The 11,575-nt window shown below is 44.1% G+C and overlaps 1 protein-coding gene across 1 annotated transcript; it reads left to right on the top strand.

Moving 5' to 3' along the window:
- The first annotated feature begins 516 nt into the window (after positions 1-516).
- CCNT1 (cyclin T1) lies at positions 517-11,180 on the top strand. The gene is made up of 9 exons (XM_015423682.1): positions 517-700; positions 1,774-1,855; positions 3,012-3,140; positions 3,870-3,930; positions 5,435-5,497; positions 5,978-6,023; positions 8,427-8,590; positions 8,840-8,910; positions 9,476-11,180. The coding sequence occupies exons 1-9, from the start codon at positions 522-524 to the stop codon at positions 10,826-10,828; spliced, it is 2,148 nt and encodes a 715-aa protein (XP_015279168.1). The 5' UTR covers positions 517-521; the 3' UTR covers positions 10,829-11,180.
- The last annotated feature ends 395 nt before the right edge of the window (positions 11,181-11,575 follow it).

Raw genomic sequence — 11,575 nt, 5'->3', positions numbered from 1 at the left:
GGTATAAGGAAGAAGGAACGTGTATGAGCCGTTGTTGATTTTGCCCATCCGCAGGCTGGCACCCCCTGCTCGGATGAGCAAGACTGTCCTGGTGCAGCATAGGGAAAAAGACGCTACAGAAGTACAGTGCTCAAAATAGCACAAGCTCCTCACACTTCTTTCCCATACAAAATGGAGATTCCTAATCCAAAACGAAAATCAGAAGTTGTAGGTGCTATAGCGTATCTCTAAACTCTCATGCTTATGGGCATATACGCCTTTCACCATAGAGAGGAAGGGACAGAGCGCCCTGCAGGGGCGTAAAGGCCAATGAAAGCTTAACGGTTCATACCGGAAATTCAGGATGTGGATGTTGTTGTTTTTTTTCATACGTAAAGTAGTTTAGCGGAAGGGGGGGGTTGGGGCTAGGAAGGTGTACGCATGCGCATGTGAGACTGACGCGATTGCGTACGCGCAGGGCCAGTGCGTGCTTCGTGCGTCCACACGCGCATGCGTTGTTGTCGACGGTGACGGCGGCCATCATGGCGGTGTGTGGCGCGGCGGCGGCAGCGGCGGCAGGAGGAGGGAAGCGCTGGTATTTCAGCCGGGAACAGCTTGCGCGGAGTCCTTCCCGTCGCGCGGGGATAGACCCGGATAAGGAGCTGTCATACCGGCAGCAGGCGGCTAATCTACTTCAGGATATGGGCCAGCGCCTCAATGTGTATCCATTCGGAGACTAGGCCGCGCTAAGCAGTGTGGGGGGAGCAGGACTGGCGAGGCGGCCTCGGGCCCAGATCCGTGATGGGTAAACATCTTGGCTGGGGCTACACCGGCTTAGTCCTGGGTACGGGGCGTTAGGGGTGGGGATGAATCCCTGCCGTAGGTCTGGGTTGGTTTCCGTTTACGCACCGGGCGCTTTATTATGCCGGTCCAGGAAGGGTTGTGCCTTGGTTCGAGAGCAGGGGCTAGAGCTCAGATGCGCCTGTGGGTGGATCGCGGGTTGTCGAGCTTGCGTTGCCTAGATGATCAACGTGGAACTCCAACGCTGGCTGGGAGAGTAGGCTCTGAAGCTTGGGGAGCTTGAGCGAGGTTTTCTCTAAACATTTTGGGTGAGCAACGAAGTATATTCGCGATTCCACATTTTGCAGAAATGATTGGGCATTTAAGAGCAGGCTGGGGTCGGTGGGTGGGGAAGAAACCAGATTAGAAGAAGGGAGCCATTTCTGGGCCTTGTAAATATTTTTAGTCTTTAACACATTAATTATTAGTGTTCATTTAGTGCTTTCTGTGTCCAAAGTACTTTAACTAATTCTATTTTAATTCATATTTTTAAAGATGAGCCAGATGAAAAACGCCTATGAGTTATTTTTTATTAGTGTTGTTGATGTAGGTGATGTTGGGAGACCCTGGGTAGTAATGCTTCATGCTGGATTTAAATGTGTGATTTTTGGAGGGGGGGACTGGTGGGGCTGGTTTAAGGCTGCAGTTGTGTGAATACATAATAATACAGTGGTAGGGTTTATGGTAGCTGTACTGCCCAGGTACTGGATTTGCAGAGAGTCCATATCTCAGGAGAAGTATACAGATTACTCAGAACAAATCTGGAGATCAAGGAAAGGGCTGATATGTGATTGCTAAAAAATGAACCCAAGTGTTTGTTAGGGCTGGAGTATACACAGCAAAGCAGTCTGTTAAAACTGAAATTGCTGTCTGAATTTTTACCAGGTATATTACTATTTGAATGTAAGCTTAGAAAAAACTTGGTCTACTTTTTCCTTAACTGTAAGTTGTTAGTTCTCAACTGACTATCAACACTGCTATTGTTTATATGCATCGATTCTACATGGTTCAGTCCTTTACTCAGTTTCATCGGAATGTAAGTATTGTTTTAACTGTTTCATTGGCATAAGTTATATCTGGGAAAGAGGATATGAGCAAAATTCTGTAGTAGAAATGTTTAGAAAATGTGGCATAGGGTAAAATTGTTTGCAATACTGGCACAACGCAGTTTAACTGAAGACTGGAAATAATGTCTCATGTAAACTGCTTGTAGGTAACCTGCATAGACCTGGTTTTGTCTCTGTCCCTGTAGTACCTGAATCAGAAACTTTTGGATAGGTGAGGATCAAAAGGGTAACTGCCATTTACTAGAGAGTTCTTTGTGGTGGAGAGAGACCACTCCTCGCTTTGTTATCTTGTGAGATTCCTCACTCAAAGGTTCAGCTGTGGGGTGGAAGATGGTGAAAGGGATGCTTTTTAACAACTGTGAGTGACAAACTGATATACTATCCATATGTCAGTTACTGAAAACCCTCAAACAAGCCCCAGCCCAGTGGTGTGAAGAAGGATATGGGTCCTGCAGGGACTGGACAAGGGCAAATGGCTTTTAAGTGGTCAGAACTTTGACAGTCTGGACTTGCTCACCCACACAGCAAGCATTCCCGAAACTTTGCATCAAAGCAGGTTTGGGAAAGATTGCAGAAAAGATGAGGTAAACTTGAGAGGAAAATAACCCGCTTCCTAATAGCATCTAAGTTAGGACAAAAAATCTATGTAACATGACTGTGATTGCTCTGCTGAGATTTCGTGGAATTTTGAAGGGGATTGAAGAAATTAGGCATCAAGTACAAGGCACTGTACAGTGGAAATAGTCACATTTTTATTCTTTCCCCACAATCATAAGAACAAGTTGTATGTATCTTTAAAGTAAAAACAATCTTAAATGCATAGTCTACATTAAATTGTCTTCCGCTCTCTGTATAACTTGTGAATGTTATCTGAAAAAAGTTCTCAAATTAATATAGATTTTAGTGGAATATTATAACATAGATTTTATATGATGTAACATAAGAGGCTTAAGCATTAATATCTTGTCAAGTCAGTTTTTTCTTTGTGCTGAATATTTCAATAATAGTCAATCATAATAACAACTAGGTCTAAGATCATACTGTTAAGGTAGCAGATTTCTCTGGTCATTTAAGAGGTTATTGTCATCTGAAAGCAGAAGCTAAATCTGTCTTTTCTTTATAAAGTCTGTGGCACCAGCTGCCCTTTTCCTGGCAGCCAAGGTGGAGGAACAACCTCGAAAACTGGAGCATGTCATCAAAGTCGCTCATGCCTGTTTGCGTCCTCAAGAGGCTCTTCCAGATACACGGAGTGAGGTATGTAGTTGTGATCAAGTCTGGTGAGGGAGGGAAAAGAACACATCCTGACAGTGCAAGCCCCTCGTGCTTCATTGAATATAGAGTTTTATGGTCTTGTCATAATGAGTGGCTAAATTTCAGAGCACTGTTAACTAGTTCTTGAACCTGCTGATGCATAGCACAGAAAACTCTGGGTTTTCATAAGCCAGATGGCTTGTCTGTCCTGTGTCCTCCTGCTAGTGTGTTGTGAATCAGGTGTGTATAGCACTGTTTGCATTAGACTTTGCACTAAGGGGTGGATATTGCCTGCCAGGATCACCCTTTTATAGAGATGCAGAAAATGGCATTTGAAGCTCAATCCTGTCCCTTGCCATTCAAGCGGGACTATTGTTTTATGTCTCACCACAGCCCTTCCTGACAGGGCCAGCACATCTAACCTTGCCAACAAGGGGGAAGCTTTGTTCTGAAGCCAAATTGGAGGAAAGGGCCATTTTTTAGCGTACACTGGTAACTTCATGGCAATTGAAACCAGTGAAATCAACAGCAATTTTTCACAAGCAAGAAATGTGTCTAATAGGCACGTAACTTACTTCTGGGAATGGGATGCCTGTGCCAATTCTCTCCAGTGCTGAGTATGATAAAGATTCCCCCTTGTTAGTTTTTGCCGCCCCAAGAGAGTGTTAGAAATATGCAGGCTTGATACAGAGTGCCTCATCACAAGTAACCTGCCTGTCCTCTCAACCCCAGGCTTACCTGCAACAAGCCCAAGACCTGGTCATTCTAGAGAGCATAATACTGCAGACCCTGGGTAAGTTTTTCAAAGCGGACGGGCTGCTTCATGACCCAGGAAAGTTCCCAGAGTGGAGAGTCTAACCCAGTCTTCTTCACAGCTGGAGGGCAGAGGCACAGCTGGCCAGTGTGGGACAGCACCAGTCCAGGCAACAAACCATTTCACAACAGCCAATTTATGATTTGATATGTTTTTTTTAGTGTGAATATATTGACATGCTTGTTTTCATGAACAAATATGAACATGCAAAAGCTGGTTTGAGTTTTTCCCTTAACAGGTTTTACATGGCTCAGGTTCCAGGCCTTGTATTCTGGATTGAAGTTTAGCAGCTCAGCAACCTAATAATGTGATTATATGATCAGCTCTGTAACCCAGGATGGGAGATAGGTACCCAGCCAAACAAATATAACTTGTTGGTGATGAGCTGTCGTTACTTTTTGTTTGCAATGTTAATTTATTTAGAATTTTTTAGCAGCTGAATCAGTACTTTTCCTCCCAATTGTGAAGGCCACTTGACTCACACTTCTTACTATTGTAAATAAATAAATAAAACAAAATGTTTTCTGTTCCCAGTGTTCTCAATTACATACAATTGCAGAACTTCAGGCATCTCAGTCTCCTGTGTACAAGGGAGTTAATCCTATCTGTACATAATATTTTCCCCAAATACATGACGAATAAGTTTAGATTTGAGAACTGTAAGAAGTCACTGCATTGGCCATACTAACTTGATGCTTTTAACAATTATTTTCTGTTTCATCCAAGTATTGGGCTCAGAGTGTTTTGGTTGTGTCTGCCTAGCAATTTGTAATTTGGACTATTCATAGTCTATAGATTCTAGCAGTGGTCTTTTAACTATAACAAGAGTAATAAAAACCTTGAAAAAATCTTACCGGCCACCTGATCCAATTTCAACTCTGCATGTGCATCTTGGCTCTGAGTGGCCCCTCCTAACAGCTGCCCCCTACACTCTATTTTCCTGGAAATAACCCTTGAGGAGATTTTATTCCATTTGTCTGAAGAAGTGTGCTTTGCACACGAAAGCTTACACTTTGAATAAAACTTTGTTGGTCTTAAAGGTGCCATTGGACTCAAATTTTGTTTTTCAGGACACTTGTTCTCTTAAAGGGAAAACATTGACTTGCTTGGGGGTGACAGAGCAAATTCTCCAAGCAGATGCCAGAACCTTCTCTTCTGCTATTGTCCTAGTGCAGGAAATTGTTTGATTCAAAACCCTTGTTTGTGTTTTCCCATACAATATTTTCAGCAGAGCTTATTATTGCTTCAAAAGCTAGCAGTATCTATGATTTTTCCTTTACTGTGACTTGGTAACTGATTTATCTAAGCCTAGGAAGGAGCCCTTCTTTCTTCTTCCTTGTATCCGAGTACAAAGCACAAACTTGTGGGAAGGAGACAGATGGGCAGGATCCCTTTGCCTCCCAGGAGCCAGAGGCATGTGTGGTATGTAGAACCACAAGTATGTTCTGTCCATGACATAACTGATCTCTTGTCTTTCTTCCAGGATTTGAAATCACCATCGATCATCCCCACACACATGTGGTGAAATGCACACAGCTTGTTCGAGGTAAGAAATGATACAATGCTGCTGTGATACTAACATTGCAGTTGCTTTCAGATAGAGGTTTCTCAGCTGACAGTTGCAGTCCAATTAGACAGTCCTATTAATAAATAGGAAGGCTTAGGAGTTTCAGGTTTAAGGGACCTGTAAAGTAGAATATATTGGAAATTCCCCCCCCCCCCCCCCCCTTTTTTCCCCCCCCCCCCCGATCCTCTGATCTTATGTGTTAATGTGGGATAAGTTGTTTAAAGTGGGAGTGTCACCTCCAAGTTATGAACTTGGCTGGGTGTTCAAAGCAGGCATTTACAACAAATATACTGGATCACAGCAAATCCGTATGCTGCTGATTTATGCTGCTTTGAGTCTTGTGTGAGAGCTTCCTGTGGCTACTGTTACATTCTTAACTGGCTGATGCTATAATAGGAGTATGTAGCAAAACTTGGAATATTTGACAAAAACTGACTCATAAATTTCTTTCTTCTGTAGCCAGCAAGGATCTGGCACAAACGTCTTATTTCATGGCTACCAACAGGTAGGTATTGACCTCAAAAATAAAATTGTATTTGTGTTATCTGAAAATGGGGTTCTTAAGAGTTTTATTCAAACCTTGCAGAAGAAATCCATGTTCAGCTATATTATGCAGTGGCTATCTGTGATTTTCAGCTTAATTGGTAGGAGGTAAAACAATGCTGCAGGAAGTTCACAAAATTATTAGTCCATGCATATTTGTTGGTTGCAGCCTGAAAGGGAGGGAGAACATAGAAAAAACTAGTGCGTAAAGCTTCCCTGCCTTATAATCTATCCATTTTTACTGGCTATAGGTGATTAACTTCTTACAAATGGGCAAAATTGATGGACACTTACCAGCTTTAATGTTCACAGGAAAACCATTGGAGTTACTTTAGAAGAATGAAGCTAGAATTTTAAACATAGAATTATTGGCTTAAGTGACTTCTGATTTTAAATTTATTTTAATAGCTTCTTTATTTATACCTTGCTTTTTCCCCCACTGGGAACCCAAAACAGCTTGCATTGTTCTCCTCTCCTCCATTTTATTCTCACAATCCTGTGAGTCCGGTTATTCTGAATGTGTGTGACAGGCCCAAGGTCACCCAGCAAGCTTCTGTGGCATAACTAATAAAATGGAAGCATTATTTCATGTCTTAACTGTCTTCACAAGGACAAAATGAAAACATTGGCTTAGATTGTGCCTACAGTTTTCTCAGACAGAAGGATTTCCATCCATGGAAGTGTTCCCCTCCTAAAATGCTGCTCTTGGGAAATATGGGAACCCCCCCCTCAAATAGTTTTAAGGGGATCAGAGGTCTGCTGCAAGAGGGAATATGTCTCTCTCTCTTACACACACACACTGCATGCAGAAACTTTAGGTGGAATACAACCTACTGTCAGTCTCTACTGAATTCAGTATTCTTAGCTGGTACAAAATTGCTTTGTCTGACGTTGTTAATATATGTAATGGTGAGAACAATGGCATACACTGTATATAGACCTAAGGAATTTTGTGATTGGTGCAGTATGCAGAATTCTGATAGTTCATTTGAAAGAGTATCTGGTGCGCTGAAAAGATGTAGGTCTAGTGGCTGGGGAAATTTCAAGACCAGAAATGACGTGAATAAGTCTTTGAGTGGCAAGTTGTTTGGGACTGCGTGTTTTTATGACTTTGTCTCCAATGATGTGTAGAAAAATTACATTGTAAAAAATAAAACACTCAAACTTGTTTATTTGACAACAGTTCAGGTCAATTTGGTGCAGAATTTGGGTTGGGTTAATATGCCGTATAAAAAGTGCCCTTGGTTTATCACCTAGTTCAGCTGGAGAGTACTTACTGTAGAAGTGGGACCAATGAGCTGAGTCCGGGTCCTCCTGAAGGGCCCATCAGCAAGTCCTGTTATTTCAACAGCTGCTACTGTCTCCATACTTCCCCTCATCTGTAGCAACCAGAAAAGGGGCTGGAGGAGCAGCTGGTAACCCTCCAAGGGGCGGGTCTGCCTAATTGCTGCCATTTATGGATCAGTACTGTAACTATGATACAATCTCTAGAACGTCTAAAGTAGAGTCATTGGGATATGAGTAAAACCGTGTTTTATTCTCCTGTCAACATCACTTGTTAGGTTTCTGGGGTCAGTTCTGTAGTTGATGTGCAAACTTTTTTTTTTTGGTATTTTTGTGTGTGTGCGTGCCTGTGCCTGGGAATCATGGCGACCTCTGGCAGCTCCTACTGAGGTATTGAGGAGGTTCAGAGAAGTGGCCTGATAGCCTGCCTCTGCCTCCTGGCCCCGGTATTCTTCGGAGGTCTCCCATCCAAATACTTGCCATGGTCAGCCCTGCTTAGCTTCCACTATCTGAGCTGTTTGGTCTTGCTTGGGCTATCTAGGTCAAGGCAGTGTGCCAACTTTCTAGCATTTTAAGGAGGAACAAGACCAAGCTTAAAAGGAAGTAGAACATGTCTAAGGGTTTGTCAACCATAGCTGATCACGTGGATTGTTGGAATTTGATTTTGCTGCAAAGTTTATTGCTGTAAGTGATCAGGTTGTTAGATGAAGTTTTTGGCATCTTTTGCCAGGTGAATAAAGCTATTGTGAAAGAGCTGAGTTTCCTAAATCTCTATGAAATGAACACAATTCAGGTGCAACTAGATTATTCAGCCACTTGTTCAAATGGAGGGCACATTTTTAAAAAATACAGCATTTTTGCTTTCTCATTCTGCAGGCCATATGGGGGTCCTGGAGCTTCAGGCTGAAACAGAGTTGGTATGAGCAGGACAGGCTTGACTGTGCAGAATGATAAAAGCTTTTAAAGCTTAGGGCTGCCCACTTCTTGCAGTGTCTGTCCAGCGGGTGGTTGTGTGTGCTGCTGCCGTTCAGGCTTGGGAGCTTACAGCTTTCTGTTTCTCTCTCCCTGCTGGTGATGTCAGTCTTCACCTAACCACCTTCAGCCTGCAGTACACCCCTCCCGTTGTGGCCTGCGTCTGCATCCACCTGGCCTGTAAGTGGTCCAACTGGGAGATCCCAGTCTCCACGGACGGGAAGCACTGGTGGGAGTACGTGGATGGCACTGTAACTCTGGAACTTTTGGATGGTAAGTTTGGAGCAAGGTCAAATACATTCCCATTCACAATAAAAGGTATTTCATTAGCTTGGCATCTCTATTCTGTTACCTCAGGATGGCAATTGATAATAGAAAGCATTAAATGGGACAAATTTTATAAATTTGAGCCACTGCTATTCATCCTGCACTTATTGGCAAGGTTGGTAATTAACAGTCTCATTGCTCTGGTTTGTAAGTTATCAGTCTTATTGCCCTTGTGTTCTTGTGCTTCCTTTCCAGAGCTAACACATGAATTCCTGCAGATCCTCGAAAAAACTCCTAATCGGCTGAAACGAATCAGGAACTGGCGGGTAAGAGCATGAATTGTGTGTGTGATGTTGCAAGTAAGAAAGAACACAGCTCAGTGTTGTTAGGATTTTAATTCTGTATCTGTCCCTAATCAGTTTGTAACTACATCTCTTCATACCTGCATTGTCTGGAGTAGGCAGATGAACTTGCATGGATTGTTTTTTGCTCTAATCCAGTGAGTGACATTTATTGACTTGAATAACCTGTTAATAAAACAGTATATGAATTTCAAGTTAGAGTTCCAAAAAGTGGAAATTGTTATTAAAAATTATTGTTCTGCTTGGAATATGGGATAATGTGATGAAGCCATGAGAGTGGTCCCCCCCCAGGCTTGCATAAGGGAATTGTATAGAGTGGCAGTCTTAAATGTTGTATGTTGTTGTAATGCAGTTGTTCTGCAATTTGTTCTCCTGGATGTAGTCCAATATTGGTGAATTATAAAAAACAACACTTGATGTGTATATAACACTACACCTTCATCTCTTTTGTATATTTAAGGTGGGGTAGAGGTGGAACAGCATAAGCTGGGTGGCATGGAGAGCTCATGTTTTTTTGTTTTCACTTTAGGCAATCCAGGCAGCCAATAAATCAAAAACTGATGAGCAGGGTGATGATGATTGTCTCTCGGAACAGACAATCCTCAGCATGATCTCCAGAAGCTCCTCTGACATGACCATTGCAGGCCTGATGAGCATGTCAACTTCCTCGACTGGAGGGACTATGGCTTCACTCCCAACTGCCACAGCTGACTCCCCGGGAGATCTGGGCAGCACAGACACATCAGACAGCTGGATGGCTCCGATCAAACTAGAGGTCAGCCATAGGCCTAATGAAACCTCTCTCAGCACAGATCACTCACATCACGACAGCAGTAGAGGCTCCTTCTCAAAGCAGAGCAGCAAGAGTGCACCACTAGCGAAAGTGTCATTAAAGGAGTACCGTGCCAAGCATGCTGAGGAATTGGCTGCACAGAAACGCGAGCTGGAAAACATGGAGGCCAATGTGCGCTCTCAGTATGCCTATGCTGCTCAGAACCTGCTTGTGCAACAGCAGCGGGAGCGGGATGTGCAGCAAGAAAACAATCCCTCTTCCATTATCCTGAAAATCCCCTTGAGTAGCAGCACTGATGGCTTGGAACGGCCCCCAGCTGAGAAGGCTGATAAACCCTCCTCTGCCCTCAAAGTGCGCCTCCCTGTTTCAGGGGACAAAGCAGCCCTTCCTTCCTCCAAGCCTGAAGAAATAAAAGTACGCATCAAGGTGCCTACTACCTCGGAACGGCACAGCTCATCTGATGAGAGTAGCGGCAAAAGCCGGGGTGAGCACAGGGAAAAACATAAGGGCCACTCCGCCAACCATCACCATCACAATCATCACTCTCACAAACATTTGCACACACAGCCAGTTGCAAGCACCAAGCGACCAGGAGACTCTAAGCATAGCAGCCAGAGTGGCACGGCGCCCCACAAAGGTTATGTCCCAACTTGTTCCTCCCGTAAGAGACCCCTGGCTGAGGAGGGATCAGCTGTAGCACATGAACACCAGCCCAAAATCAGCAAGGGTTCAAAAGGGGCCACACTGTCATTCCCCTTCCCTCAGCACCCCGGACATAGCTTGGATGCAGCCAGTTTATCTTTTGCACAGGGCAGCAAAGCCAGAGCGGCTCACGGAAAACTGGACAAGAGCACGGCGGGGGCCAATGGGCATAACATGAACCAGACTATTGACTACCAGGATACAGTGAACATGCTGCATTCCCTGCTCAGTGCGCAGGGCATGCAACCTACCCAGCCACCCACTTTTGACTTTGTGCACTCATACGGCGAGTACTTGAACCCGAGGGCTGCTGCCAGTGTGGATAACCCACGGCCACCCCCTCTGCCCTCGGAACCTCCCCCTCCCCTACCACCTCTTCCCAAGTGATGACCGTTTTCACAACTGAGGTTGGGTTGTCTTCTGCAGAGGACAAGTGGCTCAGTGATCTCCACTGCCTTGTGTGAATGCCCTTTACACCCTCCGCGCCCCCACCCCTTTTTAAATGTTTTTATTCTTGGTATGAGAATGTGGCACCCTTGAAGCTGTGAAAGGGTCTACCCTCTTTCTCTGTGTGCTTCCCCCACCTTCCCTTCCAGTTCTACTGGGAAGAGATGGGAATGTGTTTCCTGTGAGACTGAGCCTCAGTGTGCAGAGTTTGGAAGTTTGTCAGCCAACAGTAGAGAGGGGCACAGGGCTATTTAAATTGTCACAGTCTTTCTCTTTCTAAAAAGACATTTTAAAATAATTTAAAATAAGTTATATATGTTCTTAGTGTTGATTTTATTTTTTTAAGATGGACAGGGAAGGGGTTAGAGTGGAAGCAGGGCTTTGTGGGGTCTTCCTGCTTACTCTCTAAGTGCATCTGGTCTTGGTGGAAGTTGCTTCCTTCTTGATGGAAGTTGTGGAGGTCTAAAAGGAGGAGAAGGTCTGTGTGGGGAAAGGCATGAATGTTGACCAGAGTAATTGTGGTCTGGTAGGTGGTGGGGTTCCCCCCCCCCCTCTCATTTTTCTTTTGCCCCAGTTTCCCTCTGCCTTGGTTTTTGGTTGCTCCCCAGTAATTAATGGAGACAGATGCAGACCCCATATTTCCAAAGTACTTTCAAAACAACAAAGAAAAGATGTGTGAAAATGTGG

The sequence above is a fragment of the Gekko japonicus genome, unplaced genomic scaffold (assembly GCF_001447785.1).
Source record: "Gekko japonicus isolate JY-2015 unplaced genomic scaffold, Gekko_japonicus_V1.1 scaffold33, whole genome shotgun sequence".
Lineage (NCBI taxonomy): Eukaryota > Metazoa > Chordata > Lepidosauria > Squamata > Gekkonidae > Gekko > Gekko japonicus.
This window is presented reverse-complemented; position numbering and strand designations above follow the sequence as displayed.

Bases quoted from the DNA above. Each gene is read 5' to 3' on its own strand.
- CCNT1 (XM_015423682.1), top strand. From the start codon at position 522: ATGGCGGTGTGTGGCGCGGCGGCGGCAGCGGCGGCAGGAGGAGGGAAG. The intron at 3,931-5,434 runs GTAAGTTTTTCA...TCTTTCTTCCAG, and splicing joins CATAATACTGCAGACCCTGG to GATTTGAAATCACCATCGAT. The intron at 8,911-9,475 runs GTAAGAGCATGA...TTTTCACTTTAG, and splicing joins AACGAATCAGGAACTGGCGG to GCAATCCAGGCAGCCAATAA.